General features: G+C 34.6%; 1 protein-coding gene across 3 annotated transcripts in view; it reads right to left on the bottom strand.

The window, feature by feature from the left end:
- The window catches only part of LOC121432030 (A disintegrin and metalloproteinase with thrombospondin motifs 3-like), an 80,558-nt gene that overhangs the window by 12,508 nt on the left and 49,886 nt on the right, over positions 1-18,164 (bottom strand). Inside the window, exons 6-12 of one of the 3 annotated variants that reach the window (XM_041629848.1) lie at positions 16,023-16,106; positions 11,699-11,846; positions 9,379-9,484; positions 6,270-6,413; positions 3,829-3,961; positions 2,919-3,032; positions 165-301 (exon numbers count right to left, since the gene is read on the bottom strand). In XM_041629848.1, coding sequence (XP_041485782.1) covers positions 165-301; positions 2,919-3,032; positions 3,829-3,961; positions 6,270-6,413; positions 9,379-9,484; positions 11,699-11,846; positions 16,023-16,106 — 866 coding nt within the window. Of the gene's footprint in view, positions 1-164; positions 302-2,918; positions 3,033-3,330; positions 3,439-3,828; positions 3,962-6,044; positions 6,189-6,269; positions 6,414-9,378; positions 9,485-11,698; positions 11,847-16,022; positions 16,107-18,164 lie in introns of all 3 variants that reach the window. The other 2 variants (XM_041629850.1, XM_041629849.1) reach the window with 2 other exon arrangements.

The following is an 18,164-nucleotide window of genomic DNA, read 5'->3' as shown; positions in this document are numbered from 1 at the left end:
AAATATAACAAATAGATAATCTGTCATATAACCATTCACTTTTTATCCATCCATACATCCACCAATCCATCAATCAATCAGTCAGTATTCAAACTACATGTATCAACCAAGCCATTCAATCAACCAACCAATAAATAAATATATATATAAACAAATATGTTTACCTTGGGTTATCACATTGTCTTGTCCTGTACTTAGTACCTGTACCACACGAATAAGAACATTCTGACCATCCAGTCCACGCGCTCCAATGACCATCGATCTGATTCTGTGAATACCTACAAGTTCCTTGAACACACCACTGTTTAGACAGGAGTTAAAAGAAGAAGTTTTTTGTTTTAAAATGAGTGCAAATTTTATGTGCTTCACTAATGTGCAGTTTGACATACTTTAATTTTATCAGATCATGTGGCGGCATCATTTTTTTTTTCAAAATAAGGGCGGAAAATAGAGGACATAGAAAGTGTTCGGGTGCAGGATCGAAGAAACAAAAACTTTTGATGTTTTGAGAAGGGGAGGGGGCGTTCATCTCACCTTTCCTTAAGCCAACACAGAGCAGATCTATAAATTTGTGATAATTTTGTTTCTTTTTAAGTAGCATATTATTCATTTTCAAATCCAGGGAAGGAAAAGTATCGGAGAGCCTAACAATTAAAATCGCAAATACCGATTAACTACACAGCAAAAAATGTGGTGTTAACCGGTGTACATAGAGGACCACACTAGTTATTTTACACCGGTGTTAAATTGGTGGTGTTAGTTTTACACCTATAGGTATATTACAACACCAATTGGTGTCAGTTTTAACACCAGTTTTTACAGTGTACCTGTGAATTCAGAACGATGTGTGAATATTTTTCTAATATGAATTATTGCTAGACAATAATTATATGACCCTACAGAATCCGGGCTAATTCAACTTTTTCCTCGAAAATAAAGCACCGAATTGTTAAATGAATCATTATTTTTGTTTTTGGAATAATATATTCTCAACCTTCCGGTAGGAATCTTCAAAGTTTAGTTTTTATTTTCTGTTGATTTACAAGCTATTATTTGCTTCATGTTATCAAATCGATGTGTTCCATTTCAAGTTTTATTTCTTCATTATTATTATGTTTGTAAACCAACGGCAAATAAGGGAGGAAGTTTCAATATGAACAAACATTTTGGCTATTCCGGATCACTGGCTGGTTGTATTCATATTATATTATTATCATTTTCATTATTACTACTATTATTGTTATTATTATTATAATCATCATCATTATATTTATCATCATCATTATTATCATCATTATCATTAAAATCATTTTTTTACTATTATCATAGCATTATTATATTTGTTCATTTTTGCCTGAAACAAAATAAACAAATATATAGAATAAATCGAATATGAGAACAAAAAACCCTCAAATAATCACACACAGTTACATAAGTAGAAAAGTAAGAAAAGATGCAAACATAAAGAAAATGAACAATAAAATGGTTAAATAAAATAAGCACACATAATGTAGGTCTACCACTTTTTAATAGAAAACAAAACGAACTAGACTAATATGAAGCAAAAACAAAGTTTAAAAATATAGTCATATTTAAGTTAATCCACTTAAGATTCAAAACAGTACAATTCAAAATAGTCCATCGTCAAAATATTTCTTATTTCAAAGTTAGTAAGAATGGAAATGTATACAGTTCATTCGCAAGAACAACTCTGACAAAGATATTACGAACACATCAAATACCGAGTTCCCAAACCGGCGTGAGGATCACGGTCAAATGACAAACGCTATTGGTTAATAATTTAAGCCAATCAGCGTCAGTTTGCGCGTCAGAAAACCGAATTAGGAAAAATAAACTAGGCCAAAACCTTTCATTGTTCACACGAATTCGCTGCCATAATTTGTGTTCATTGTTGGATAAAGACGCAATGCTGATTTATTAAACGACCGACTCTTTGAGCAATTATATGCAATATGATATCAAGAAATATCGAGATGCAACTCATGCACAATTTATCAAACGAGACACGAGCTTCATGCACATACATACCAAGTGAATTTCGGTTTCACTACAAGCTCTATTCATAGTTTAATTGAAATAATCAAAATGATAGTCATGCTTTTCTGTCTCTTCGTTGTTTCATCTAAACAAATCGGAGACATATATATATCTAATGAATATATCATAATCATATATACATTTTGCATTTTCATTCCAGTTTGCCTGATGTAGTACTCCGATAAATGTGCAAAAACCACACGGATCAATGCAATGTGCTCTCGTGCAGAATTCAATAGAGAAAACAGACCAATCAGAGACAATGTGGAATTCAGGAACTGTTTTAACCCGCAAGGTTCTCTTTCTTAAAATAAATGAATAAATAAGGTTCTGAAATCTACAATATGTCACTTTAATGAGCAAGAAACCAAATAAAAGATAATAAATATAAAGATTATTTTCTCTATAAGGTGGAATGATAATTATATTTTCGTGACCAATAAGGAATCATCTTAATGTAAGAGGGACATTCCCTTTTGACATCCTGGCACTTTTCACCCTTGGTTGAATTTATGTATACCAAAAGATACTATGGTATATTATAGCGTCCTCATTTTAAATTTTGCCCATCTTTCTTAAGCATATTATTTTACATCTTCAGCTTTCTCTTTCAAATATTCAATAAAGGTTGAAACAATTAAATCCAACTGCAAGCCCAACTACATACAAAATCTTCAGAAAAATGGCACCATCGGTATTCAGAAGACCTATAGGCTCTGTGAACATTGTTGGTCTAATTCAAATCCCTCTAAATGTCTAATATGAAAGCAAACCCATAATCCTATCAAGAACTTACGGAATTCCACATCATCATCGGACAGGCGCCCCCTCTAGTCGGGAAATCCGACCATTTTTCTTACCATTCCCGGCCCACATTCAGTGCCGTCTAACGGCGGACCTTTCTTAGTCCGACATACATATCTTTTGCGGTAGTGCATACACCACAGTTGGTCGCATTTGTCGTAATCATTGAACTGTTTCCGGTCGGGTAAAGCGAAAATGAAAGATGAGAAGTTGGTTAGTACATGGTAATTACAAAGCCCATAAATGAAATAAGGGTTCGACGTTCCGCTCACAGCATATTAAGCTCAACTTTTCCCCCGGACTTTTCTTTACCATGTTCACCTAAGACTAGTTACATAGCTTACTGCATCATCTTTGGAGCCAGAAAATTAATCACATTTTTTCACAGCTATATTTGTGAGCGGAAGGCACACCCTTGTTCCATTCCACGGGGATCTTTCAGTATAGTGACCATATTCTACACCTTACCATGCCCGGACCACAGGCGGTCCCATCCAGTGGTGGTCCGTTACGTGTACGGCAGTTGTAACTGGTCGGATGCATGCACCATAATTCTTGACATGGATTGTAATAAAACTGTTGAATTTCATTCAAATTGAGAAACGTTAAAAAATTGTTAAAACGACTGCCATAAAATTACTCACATATCATAATCTTTATTCCTTCGACTGCATAATTGATATTCTCAAGAACTTTAGTTGTATGCATAGGTATCAATAATTTTTCTCCTTACAAAAATCCTAAGGGATCAAACGCATTATTTTAGACGTGTCAAATAAACTCTCAACAAAAATTTTGCTCAGATTTTGATTAAAGAAATCCATGTTCTTAACTTATGCATGTACATTACATTGTCATACAAATTCTGAAGGAAATTGTTCTGCTTGTTAGGCTTTAAATAAATCACATTCCCGATTATCAAAGCTTGCCGCTTAAAAGATTTCACCTCCAAAAACTGTCACTTACCGCGGTACACGTGCGGTAGCCGTGACCGAAATCAAACCGACATTGTTCATCCATTGTATAGCGCCGTCCCGGATACTGCCGGACCTCTGGATATCCGCTATCGAAAGGATCATCCCACAAGCAATAGTACCGACTAGAACAAAGAATTAAAGTGAGTACGGATTACCGTTTCAATATTCAGAGTCTTGTAAGTGCTTCTAAAATTATCAGAAAAGTAAATGTTATCAATGTTGTTAATTGGTGAAAAGAAACAACATGAAACATCTTCATGGATTTAATGATATGCTTCGTGTTTTTTATTATCATTATCATTGTTATCATTAGTAGTAGTAGTATTTTTCTTTCCAGTAATTCATGTTCTTGCTTTTCGACAATCAGACCATGCGTATATTTTGGGGGAAATCAGTGTAAATATAACTATGTTATGTTCCTGGTGAATGTTAATCATTTCTCATGTTGTTCGTACAACAAAACTACATTCTATCCAGTGTTTGACATGCATTAATATTTGTTATATTCCATGAAACGAAGTAAAATGAATGACGAAATGTTAAAAAAAAATCATAGTGTCACAGTGTATAAAAAATGTAATCACAGTGTGGAACATGATGCGGATCCATGCATTTTTACACTGTTTTTTCACAATGCTAAAATCAAATATTGTAAATCTCATATTCATAGAGTCCTGTATATGAACACACTGTGGCCACTCACACTCTAGATGTGTCCAAAGTGTAAATTCTTACACTAAAATTTGAGCATTTAGTAATGTGAATCACATAGAGAGTCTGTAACATAAACACAGTGTGAACACATCGTAAAACACTGTGAACACTATTTGGACTTACTATGAATACAATTTGAACACACTGTGAGCACATATTGAACACATTATGAACACACTGTCAACACAAATTGGAAACGCAATGTGAATACACTGTGTGTCCCACCGTGTCAAAAGACCGTTAATAAAATGAATACACTGTGAACACACTGAATATAGAGTGAACACACTGTGGACAAGATGTGAACATACTGAATATACACTGAATACACTGTGAACACACTGAATATATAGTGAACACAGTGTGGAAAAGCTGTGAACACACTGAATATACAGTGAACATTCTATGGACACACTGAATGTACAATGGAGACACTATGAACACAATGTGGACACGCTGTCAACACACTAAATATACCATGAATACACTTTGGGCATGATGTGTACACACTGTGCGTCATTCCAGTAGGGATGCCTTCAATGTAGGTCCACCGTGTCAAACATACTGTTCTACTGATTTGTAATACATGCACACACCCATAGATTGTTAAAGTCAGAAGAAAGCAAACCCGAGCAAAACCAAATACAACCAGACACAAACATCGGTCAAAGACAACACAACACAAATAACGAGTCACATGATAACAGAGGGTCTACACGAGGATAGCAATGATAGAATTTGATCCACAGGTAAGATCCAATATCGACAGAACACGCATTGAATATTATGATGAATATTTTGTTACATGATTTCCCAACTGAACACGAGATGAAATGGTTGAGAAAACTTAAACTATGTGTGAAAACAAATGATTCACAGATTAATACACCACGTGGTTTAATGAAAACCTTCTGCTTCATATGGCGCAAGGTACACATTGGAGTAAGAAAGAATACGAAATGATCTACACACAGAACATTTCATATACCATCATCATCATTGCAGCCAGTTTCCCCTCCTACGAAAGATTGCGTTCCTCGTTCAGACCAATCATTCCCTCTTCTGAAAACCTTTCCATTGATCTAGTGTTCCTCTAACCAATACATCGTGAACAATGAAGAGTTAATGAAATGGGTTTATAAATTCAACTGAATATGATAAAGAACTAGGGATTATAAAAAACAACACTGAATACAAGTAGACGAATATACAAGGTTACAAACAGGAACAAACGATCAAAGATCAACATATTTAATAGGAATCAAGTTAGATCATTCAAAGAAAAAACACCATTAAACCAAGCACCATGCTTCAAACTCACAAATGAAAATGAAATAACGAAAAACCCAAAACGAAAAGAAAGTTTGAAAGAGAAACTATCGTATGAACGGATAAGTCGGATGCGAGGGTGAGTCGGATGACACGAAAACCGAAAGAAAGTAAAACCGAATCCACATGGCAAACCGGATGTACAAAGCAGAACCTACTCACTAGAGATACCGGTGAAGCTCGTACTGACTGCAAACCGACCAGAAGTACCGGGTGTAAGTGGCCTTGACGACCGGCGACATGATAGAGCCCTGTAACTGGTCGCGCTTACAGGTGTTGCCGACGCCGTCGTGTTCCATCCCGAAACTATGGATTAGAAGCAGAAGAAGACGGACGGGAGGAATGGAAGGAAGAGAGAAAGGGGGTTAAAGGGTATCGGATACTCACGATAGGTATCGGTTGAGCTCGATACGACTACACTTCGACCAGAAGTAGTGAATGTAAGTCGATATGACGACGGGCGCCATGATGGAACCTCGAGACGCATCATCTTCACACGTGTTTCCTTGGCCGTCGTGCTCCATGCCAAAACTTTTGATGAGATTGGAGGAGGGCAGAAAATTGTGGTAAGTCACAAAAGTGGTGTTTACATGAGTAAAATAAAGAATATTTCTAAATCTTGGGGCAATTTGCTCTATGGAATTTCTTAATATTATTCCACAGTGGAAGCCCTTTTGGGTAACTGAAAATTCATTTAGGCCACGCCCATTTTATCAACTTGCGGATTTGAATAAATAGAGAGAAAAAGTAGAATAGGTATGATTCTGAAAGTTCCGGCAAACGTCGGGTGTGAAATAAAGCACGTTGTGACTTTTAAAAGTTTGGCCTCTTAAAAAAAACAATAAATATGCTATATAACAAGGGAAATGACGATGTCACACACCATTGGCATAAATCCGAGCAGTGAACATTTTGTTCAAGGGGGGGGGGGGGGTGATCTATTTTCTTTCCCTCAGTATGACGTCACGGATTTATCCCAATGTCATAAACTCAGTGTTTCTTGCACTTTATAACAAGAAATATTTAATTTTTCCCTCTTAAAAATGCACAAAAATCCAAATGATTTTTAATTCCACTGTCATGACGGTGGACATGTGAATTTTTCACTGTTGTAACGGATTATGAATCAATCAATAATGTTCTTATTGTCAAAAAAATAAATTGTTTGAAATATTTCATATGATATCATTATGCGAAATATAATTATAATAAATTCGTATTTTTTTATTCAATAATATTTCATACAATAATAAAATAAATTGTAAATTTGTGGTTCATCATCGGCTCACTCATCTGCAGACTTTAAAAGGTCAAAACATTCTTATTTCACATACGACTCTGAAGGACTTGTCAGCATAATATGCTCGTTTGATTTTCTCTATTTACAAATCCACTTGCTGTGGGACCGGATTTTGACTTTGATTGAAACTGAGAGAAGACGTCGTGTCTTGATGGAGTTTCATATAATCGTTTCCATATTATGGAATCTAAACTTCAGATTTAGATCGTTTCTTATACAGAAACAATGCCTAAAATGAACTGCACTTGTACCGTAAATTGCCTAGTACTCATGTAGACACCACAATCGTTTACTTTTCGAAGGTTACAAAACCTGTAAACAAATTTACCAAGTTAGCACCAATTATGCTTGACTGTATAATTGAACAAGTGGAATGCCTCTGGCCGTCTCACCTGCATCACGCAGTTCAATATAGCAGCAGTGCTGACTTTGAATACTACTCTAACTCGCACAAGATGTTCAGTGATACATGGTTACTCTTATGTCCACTTTTTATGAACTAGACCAATAAACTAACAGAGATATGATGGTTATTCAACAGATACACCCAATTCGGCCAAAGTTCATTGACCTTTGACCTTGGTCATGTGACCTGAAACGCGCACAGGATGTTCAGTGATACTTGATTACTCTAATGTCCAAGTTTAATGAACTAGACCAATAAACTTTCAAAGTTATGATGGTAATTCAACAGATACCCCCGATTCGGCCAAAGTTCATTGACCCTAAATGACCTTTGACCTTGATCATGTGACCTGAAACTCGAACAGGATGTTCAGTGATACTTGATTACTCTTATGTACAAGTTTCATGAATCACATCCATAAACTTTCAAAGTTATGATGGTAATTCAACAGATACACCCAATTCGGCCAAAGTTCATTGACCTTTGACCTTGGTCATGTGACCTGAAACGCGCACAGGATGTTCAGTGATACTTGATTACTCTAATGTCCAAGTTTAATGAACTAGACCAATAAACTTTCAAAGTTATGATGGTAATTCAACAGATACCCCCGATTCGGCCAAAGTTCATTGACCCTAAATGACCTTTGACCTTGATCATGTGACCTGAAACTCGAACAGGATGTTCAGTGATACTTGATTACTCTTATGTACAAGTTTCATGAATCAGATCCATAAACTTTCAAAGTTATGATGGGAATTCAACAGATATCCCCAATTCGGCCAAAGTTCATTGACCCTAAATGACCTTTGACCTTGGTCATGTGACGTGAAACTCATGCAGGATGTTCAGTGATACTTGATTAACCTTATGTCCAAGTTTCATGAACTAGGTCCATATATTTTCTAAGTTATGATGACGTTTCAAAAACTTAACCTCAGGTTAAGATTTCGATGTTGAATCCTCCAACATGGTCTAAGTTCATTGACCATAAATGACCTTTGACCTTGGTCATGTGACATGAAACTCTAATAGGATGTTCAGTAATACTTGATTAACCTTATGGCCAAGTTTTATTAACTAGGTCCATATACTTTCTAAGTTATGACGTCATTTCAAAAACTTAACCTCAGGTTAAGATTTGATGTTGACGCCGCCGCCGTCGCCGTCGGAAAAGCGGCGCCTATAGTCTCACTTTGCTTCGCAGGTGAGACAAAAATGGATAATTTAAAAATAATTTAAACAAAAGTTACAAAGAAAGAGACTGTTTTGAAATCTGATATGTATGCATCTTTTCTTTCCCCTGATTTCACATTAGGTACACGTTTTTTTTTTTTCTTTCAATTGTATAACAAGTATATAATGGTAGTCAAAATATAATCTTGTCTTTTACAGGAAAATAATTAAAAATAAAAAAGAAATGTAAAAAACACATCTTTGACGATTCCTAAAACAAAATATTATACACAGTATAAGGTAACCACACATCATCATTTATCTACCGTCAAAGTATATACACAAAATACACAACCATTCATTCTGTAAACTAGATACTGGCACTGTGATATTTATACTATGAAAGTATGGAATATCGCACTGAGGGTGAAAATTAATATTATAAAAGATGCGATATACAGGAACTGACTTTGTCACTGTAACAGGGACAACAATTCATTATAATCGTTTAAGTGTGACATAATCTTCAAAATTTAAGTTAACTTGAAAAGACAATCTTACTCATAAGTATTATGTTAAGGAATTATAGATGGAGTATGAGGATGAAAGCTTACACGTGACCCGACTCATGAGCGATCACAAATGATGATAAGAGACCTTCATCTTTGTTTAGAGAGCAGCTTCTTGTGATAGCGCACATACCAGTAACAGGAGCGTAACCTGCAGGAGACAAGTCATGGAAATTTCGATTTCAAAATAAAACAAATAATCAGACAGTAATTACTGGATATTATAGTGCTTTTTCAAAGGTTACAATGCGCTTTTTGTGGTATAAAACGAGTTCAGATGTAGAGTTAATAGGTTTGTTTTGCAGGTGATTTTTTGGCGAGTCAATAATTATTGAGAAAAATGTTTCAGATTGAAACCATTAACAAAGCTTTATTATTATACTCTGATATAACGATTAAACATGCTTATTCCTTGACTTAAAATGTATTGACATATATATATATTTACATTTTAGATATTGCATAAATATATCTTTGAGGAATTAAGAGTGGTGTAATGTACTTGTTTTCATATTATGTAATTTTTAAGCGGTTCCCCGATCCTTCATTAATGTATTTTTTAAAAATCTTTTTTTAATTTAAAATGGATGCTGTCTTTCTCTGAAAGAAATATATAAGGAGATCTATCATGTCTTTTGGCACGTACCCTTCCTCATTACTCAAAGATGATTTTTTATCTGAAAGTACAATTATTGCATTGTATCAACATTTCCATGGAATGACATAGTTTACAGAAGCCCCGATCCATCTTGACTATGTTTACAAGTTTAATGAGGAGAAATAGTTCATTTGTTTGTGAAAGTCAAGCTGACCATTATGGGGCTGGCAGGGGGTTACCAATCTGTCATGAAATTTAAATTGCTACTCTGTAACGACATCAAGGAGATTCCAGAGACATTCCCATATAGCCATATTTCATTTCCGAGGCATTGCAGCTGTCTTTTAGTCATGATGATAAACTAGATCTTTGACAATTCAAGGTATTGATGTTACAGTTTTCCTCGACCAAATGATATTTTCATGGGAACAGTGTTACTCTTCTGTTCATTGCTTTGTCCCACTTCCGGTAGAAAACATCCATTTAAGTTTGGGGAAAGTGTGAATTATAAACGGTAAAATTGTCCCCTTTGGGTCAGAAATTCCTTTTATGCCTATATCAGGAGTCAGAGTCATCTCTTTATTATCTTCACATCATTTTTGTTTTGTAAAAACAAAGAAATATTAACAAAAACGCTAAATAATATTTGAGATTTGCTAAGTTATTACAGTTCTCCTATCATCCCACTGCTGCCACCGATATTGCGGATTGACTGACAAAGACTGTCATACAGCCAACTGACTGTCATTGAGCCAAACTTCAAAGCTCAAACCAACATTGATTCGACACTCGTTACTTGTTTCAACCTGATCTCTTCTTGATGCCACAGTAACATTGGCAAAAACCGACTCAAGAAAGTCAAAGCTATTTGATTGGAGTCGGTTTTATTGGTGTTACTATAGAACACAAATTAGCCAGTTTTCATTTTGGAAACCCTCCACAGATAGGATCGTGGTTTCTGTGTCAGGAATCTAATTGGTCATGGCAGTGAAAAGGGATAAAGTAACTGCTATTGAGCTATATGCATTTATTAAACAGTCACATCTCTGTAAAGTCATAGTCAAACCTATAATGATACGCTTGCATGTTACAATTATTCATAAAGGACCCAGCCCTGCTGAGAAATAATTATCCGCGTCTCAAAGTGTGTTCACAGAATGTTCAAGTCGTGGACTATCTGAAGATAATATGATCCACAATGATTAAACGCATAACTTCAACAATGTAAAGATGTTTTCACACTGGGAACACAGTTACCGTGAGAGTGCTCTCAGGACGTTTTCGCATTTACTATGGAGACACTCTCTACAACGCATCGATTCCTTTAAAAATACATGTACAATTAAAAGCACAATGGAAAACTGAGAGGCTTTTGTCGAAGGTTGGTGGACTGGGACAGCAGATCATCCGAAGACTTGCACCGGACGAACAATTGCAAATATGTCATTGTCCAGGGTCAAGGGATTCCGATGCTGTTCCAGTTCACTAACTTTCGACAAAAGCCTCTCAGATCTCCATTGTGATTATGCTTGTATTTTCAAAGGAATTGGTGCGTTGTAGAGAGTGTATCAGTGGTAAATGCGAAAAGTCCGAATATGTTACAAGTTCATAGCGGACAATGTGTATATGATTGTGATTCACAATGTTGAAATTTAGCTTTTCTACAGTGTGGAGATACCACGTTGTACTCCGTACTATGAACACAATTTGAACACACTGTGAATACTGTGTTTATTTCTCAAGCAGGGAGAAGTGGAAGATACCTACCGGCTGGTCCGAAGTTTTCTTTGGTAATAAAGATGGCATGGTCGTGGTGCTCCGGGGCCGAGTCATCACGTGTGGTCTGGGTAGCTGCCCATCGACAGACATTGGTCAAACTGGCCGGAGCATTGTTCTCTACTACCATGTATTTCGACTGGAGAAAGAAAGTGAAAAGGATGATGATCAATTGAAATTGAAATTGAAATTGAAACTTTATTTACCACAATCTTAAAAAACATACAAATCAAGAAGAATAAATATTTCAATAAAATACATTATAACAAAAGTGAGTATATTCAAGAATAGTGGAAGGATCACTGAGAAGTTACAAGGAACTTATAAGTTAGTGATCCTGAAATTAACACAAAACAACACAATAAAAAAAAATGCATCAGGAAATACAGAACAACAAACATAACAAAAGTATACAATTGTATCTATATCAGTATTACTATTAGACTTTCTGCATGAAATGTATTTTTAAATGTCTTTTAAAGCTTTGAAGGGTTTTGCACTGCTTGATATTTTGAGGGATCTTATTCCAAATAATGGGTCCCCTACATAAAAATATGTTGTTTGAGAAAGAATAATGGCCATATATTGCACGAGTATCAGCTGAGTTTCTAGTATTATATGTATGTATATCTTTACTGGTTTGAAAAATGTTGTCAAAATTATTAGGCAAAAGGTTATTATAATAGGAATACATAAAAACAGATAATTGAAAATCATGTAGTAAAGAAATTGGGAGTATATTTAATTTCAAGAAAAGAGGTCTGCTATGACTTAGAAAGGGTTTATGGCATATTATACGATCTGCTCTCTTTTGTAGAAGAAAGATGCGGTTCAGTAAGTATTGCTTGCAGGATCCCCAAACAATATTCATGATATTGCAATAAGATATGTAAGGTAAAATCAATGAATTATACAATGTAAGAAGAATATTTTGTGGTAAAATGTCTTTAAGTTTACTCATTATTCCTATTGTTTTGGAAACTTTCCTTAAGACCTCATAAACATGAGTCTTCCATTTTAAATCCTTATCTATACTAATTCCTAAAAATTGTGTAGTATTTACATGTTGAATTAAGTTGCCATTAATATATATATTTACTTCTTTTGCACTATTTTTTGGAGCATTGAACAGCATTACATGGGTCTTTTCATAATTAAGTTGTAATTTATTTGCTTCAACCCATTTGCTAACCTTTGAAAGTTCAGAGTTAAAGTTTTGAGTAAGACATTCCACATCACTATGTTTATAAAATATATTGGTGTCGTCTGCAAATAACAAACAATTTAATAGTGGAGATACTGAATTTAAATCATTAATGTAAATCAAAAAAAGTATGGGACCGAGGATTGATCCTTGCGGAATACCGCAAGATACAGTTTGATAATTAGAGTTTATAGAATTGAACACTGTAAATTGTTTACGGTTACTCAAATAACTGTGAAATAAATTTAAAGTAACACCACGGATTCCATAATGAGAAAGTTTTTTTAATAGTATTTTGTGATTAATGGAGTCAAATGCTTTTTTAAAGTCTAAGAACAGTCCAATGATAATATCTTTGTTTTCAATTGCTTTAGACACACTCATTAAAAAATCTAAGATAGCATGATGAGTGGAATGTCCAGCTCTGAAACCAAACTGTTTATTAAAAAGAATTTTGTTTTTATCAAGAAATTTTTGAAGTCGTGTATAGATGCATCTTTCAAAAATTTTCGAAAATAGTGGTAGTAAGGAAATAGGTCTATAATTTTTAAATAAATCTTTTGGTCCTTTTTTATGTATAGGAATAACTTTAGCAACTTTCAGACCTTGAGGTACAATACCCTTTTCAATACATAAATTAAAAATACTGCAAAGTGGTTTAGAAATAATATGTATAACTCTTTTGACAACAGTGCAATAAATAGAGTCAAAACCAGGAGCTTTTCCATTTTTGAAAGATAAAACAATATTAACTATTTCTTTTTCTGTAATAGGTAAAAAATAAGCTGTATAGGGACAACTTTTACCCAAGAATGATTCAAAGTTGTTGCAAGTATTACTATTATTCATTCCAGCTATTTCATGACCAATATTCTTAAAATAATCATTGAAACCTTCAGCAATATTCTTAGATTCACTAATAAGTGAACCGTTACATTGGAATACAGAGGTGTTTTTATGGAGTCTTTTTCTTTGTAACAGATCATTAATTGTTTTCCATGTTTTATTAATGTTTCCTTTAAACATATGAAACTTAGAAAAGTAGTAATCTCTTTTTGCATCACGTATTTGTTTTGTATAAGAATTTCGAAATTTAGTATAACATTCTTTTCTGTAAGACGTAGGATTTTTAATATACCTTTTATATAAATTATTTTTTTTAGAACACATCTGTTTAAGGTTTTTGTTAAACCATGGTTTATGATTTTTCTTTATTTTTAATCTTCTGAGAGGAAAACATTTATTATAAGTCTCAGAAAAAAACTCCATAAATTGTTTATACATATAATTTGGCTCTTCCTGATATCTGCAAAGCAGATTATCAAAATCAGTTGAAGATAATACATTCAGAAAACAGTAAATATTGATATCATTAATTTGATGTTTATATGTAACAGGTTCATCTTCATATATACCTTTAAAATCAAACATGGCAAATATTGGCAAATGATCAGATATGTCACAGGTTAGTATTCCTGTGGAAATATTGCACATACTATTTGTAAATAAATTGTCAATCAATGAAGCTGTGGTGTTAGTTATTCTTGTTGGTTTTGTAATACAAGGAAAAAAACAATATGAGTAAAATAATTCAAGCAACTCATTACAAGAACTCTGTACATCTAATTTCATTAAATCAATATTAAAGTCTCCAAGAAATATACATTCTTTTTTCTCATTATGAACTGTAGACAAAATATTACCTAAAGTATCCATAAAATGTGCATGTGATTTATCAGGTGGTCTATAGAAGACACCAACAATAATGTTCTTTCCTGGTTTTAAAATTTCAATAAAAAGGCTTTCACAATAACAATTGAATACTGAGATGTCATTACGCATGATGTATCTTACATCATTTCTAATGGCAAATGCAACTCCTCCTCCTTTTCTATTATTTCGTGATTTACTCTCAGTCTTATATCCATTGATATTAAATTCATCTTTTTTACCATTGTCCAACCATGTTTCAGTAAATGCTATAAGACCAAAAGAATTATTTAAATGTGACAGTAGAGACGTTATATCATCATAGTGTTTTGGCAAGCTACGGCAATTTAAATGGAGGAGTGAAAAACCATGTGTTTTACCAGAGTTTTCATTTGAAAATTCTTCTGGTGTTACATATATACAGTCATTATCAGCCTCTTCCTGTAATACATAACTCTCATCGTTCACAGTAGGTATTGACAGAGCAGAATGCTAAGTACATCTAACAGTGACAATATAATTATGTATCTAAGAGTAAAACTACAGAAAAGGGATGTAAAAATGCAGTGCAAATATTGAATAACAGAGTCAGCAAACCTTAATCTTTTAGTAACAAATAGTGATGGCATGCAGAAATGGTAGCATGTGTAAAGAATAAAACAACAGCGATATGAATACATTGTAGTATCTGGGGGAACAGTCATGCAATTAATCTCTTAAATTACAAGTCTAGAATTACATGTAAGAGATTAAAAATGTTTTGATTTTTTGATGAATTGAAAAGGGAATCAAAGATTGTCAGTGGAAATCTGTATAATAATTAAAGGTATGATTTATACTAGGAAAGCAAGATGAGGCATTTGAAGAGTCACTGTGTCAGACGGGCAAGATCTGCTTCTGTAGAGATGACAAGTGTTACTGTCTTGCCACCACTTGCTTTAACTTGGGTGGCAAGACAGTAACACTTGTCATCAATTGACCATCAATAATCGCTACGCAACAACTAATGATTCCTAATCTTCTGCATGTTCAAGGAAAATATTACTACTTACTATTACATTACACGAGAAATATGAACATGCACATACTTTTAAAGTTTAAATAAAAAATGTGTTATATACAATAAAAAGTACTGTAAATATACAATTCTGATATTAAAATTAGAAGCCCAACAACACCATACTTATATATGTCTATTTACAGAAACCATTATGTGATAACAATATTATTCTTTGCATCTACCAAATGCACAAAGTTTTAATACAAGAATTTGAAGAACGGGCATAAATCGTTTAAATATCAATATAAAAATTGATATTGCGTTTAATAATTTTTTAATTACTTTACATGAATCATAAAAAGAAATGGAAGAATCACTTGGTATTTGAAAGGGATAATCACCTGCTGTCTGTTCAGTAGTACAATCCTAACAACGACAAATTGAATGTTAGCTTCCAATGAAGGGTGATCATAAGCTGTGTTTACCTGAAAAATACAATAATAGAAATAAAAGGGGAAACACATCGGAATATTTCTCGAATTGTCATGTAAGGATGACCGTTGAGGTCAAACTATAATTCAATTCATGTTATTATATTCTTTTCATTATAATACAGTATAAACATTAACACAATACTAGTATAGGATAATAATGAGCCGACAACATGGTGGGGGCCAGACATGGCGTATGGGCCAAATTCGCCCCTACCTCCACCCCCCAAAAGCTGCGAGAGAATGGAGCAAGCGAGCACAGATTTTGACCTCTAAATCAATAACCAAAATAAAAACTTGTGATAGATTTTGACATCACATTGAGGTGGGTCGTGTGGTCCAGTGGTTAGAGCATTGGACTCATAATCGCAAGGTTGTGAGTTCGAATCCCAACTCTGCCTTTGTCTCCACTTTGATAAAAAGGCCCGAGAGTGATATCTGTCGTCTATAACGTCAGCCACTACGACTGATTAACCTAGACGTAAAACGTTTCATAGGTAATTGGTTATATGCCAGCTTGGCGTTTACCAGCAAAAAATGCTTTCCTACGGGAGTTACCACAAACAGAAACAGAAACAATAATATCACATTTCATCCCATTTTTTTTCTTTACTTCTTTTTTCCCCAGTCGTGAGCAGTTTTGGCGTTCCATGGCCCAAGTCCTCCCCCCATCAAGGCAAGTGTTAAAATAGACATGATTACTCAGAAGGTAACACTAGAAAGGGAAACCTTGGGTCCGTTGCATAAAACTTTTTACCTGAGAAAACTCAGGTTGTTTTTACCTGAGTTTTTGCCCTGTGTTAAAGTCAATGGCAGAAATCAGACTAACCTTAGTTTTCACCAGAGTTTTCTCAGGTAAAAAGTTTTATGCAACAGGCCCCTTATGTACGGTCAGCCCAATGAAATGGCACAACTGACGCCTTTTGAATTTTTCATAAAAAAGACCGTGGTTTAAGCCTATGCTTTTCTTATTATTCACTCCCTGAACATGTTTGGTGAACACCTAGAAGGAATAACCTATGCTTATTGCGTGATGCAATTGATTTTCATTTGTTGGAAGTGGTCGATACGCCACAGTGCCGAACCCCTTCACCACCACTACCCCCACTGCCATGACTACCCATACCACCAATCTCTGAACGTCTCTTCCTGTCGTCAACCAGACGTTCCTTAACGGGGAATGCAAACCACCACACGCGAATGACATCGTGTAAGAGAGAGGGGGTAATTAAATCGTCTTGAGAGTAATTATCTTCTCATCGCATACACCATGACCTTCCTCTTATAACATTCACGGTATGTTCAAGATAGATTCAAAGGGGGCGACCATAGCTGTTTTGCCAACTGACGAGACCGCTAGTGGTGCAAGGCGATAGAAACAGTAACCCAACCAGATGCTTTGAATTGAATAGTCGATCATTCGACAAATGGAAAGTCGACTTATGCAGAATATATTGTATTTAAAATGATGGAATATAATCCTACATTTCCATACAGAATGATAGTAAAATATGCAGACATATTTTGTGGAGCGCTAATCTGTGAAAGATACCATTCAAAGGCATTAAATGTTATAGTGTAATTCCTCGCGCAGGAAACCCAAATCCTCAATTTCTTCGAATTTCACATAGAAACATTTTAATATCGGACACCTTATTATCTTTCTATTGTTTTGTTCCAGCCATACGCCCCTCTTACCTCCTCTTGGATGCTACACCATGGAGGGTTGATTGATTAGGCTATCACCCACAAAGAACCCATAGGAATGTAGGCTATAGATCACCTACTCTGTCCCATCAATGCCACACACATTCGAAAAAAAGAACGCTATATAGTACTGGTAATTGGCGGAGTTGGCACTTCGGGTTTTAACTTCTAACCTGGATACCAAATAGAGGAAAGTGATTCCTTCAAACATTCCTTTCAGCAGGAGTGTAATTATATTTCCCGTAGTGATGAAAGATATTAAGCATAATGCTTAGTTGTTGTTGCTGTATTTTTCTTCCAGATTGCATAGACAAAGCGATATGCTTTCGTAATCATGCGTTAGAA

The sequence above is a fragment of the Lytechinus variegatus genome, chromosome 18 (genome assembly GCF_018143015.1).
Source record: "Lytechinus variegatus isolate NC3 chromosome 18, Lvar_3.0, whole genome shotgun sequence".
NCBI lineage: Eukaryota > Metazoa > Echinodermata > Echinoidea > Temnopleuroida > Toxopneustidae > Lytechinus > Lytechinus variegatus.
This window is presented reverse-complemented; position numbering and strand designations above follow the sequence as displayed.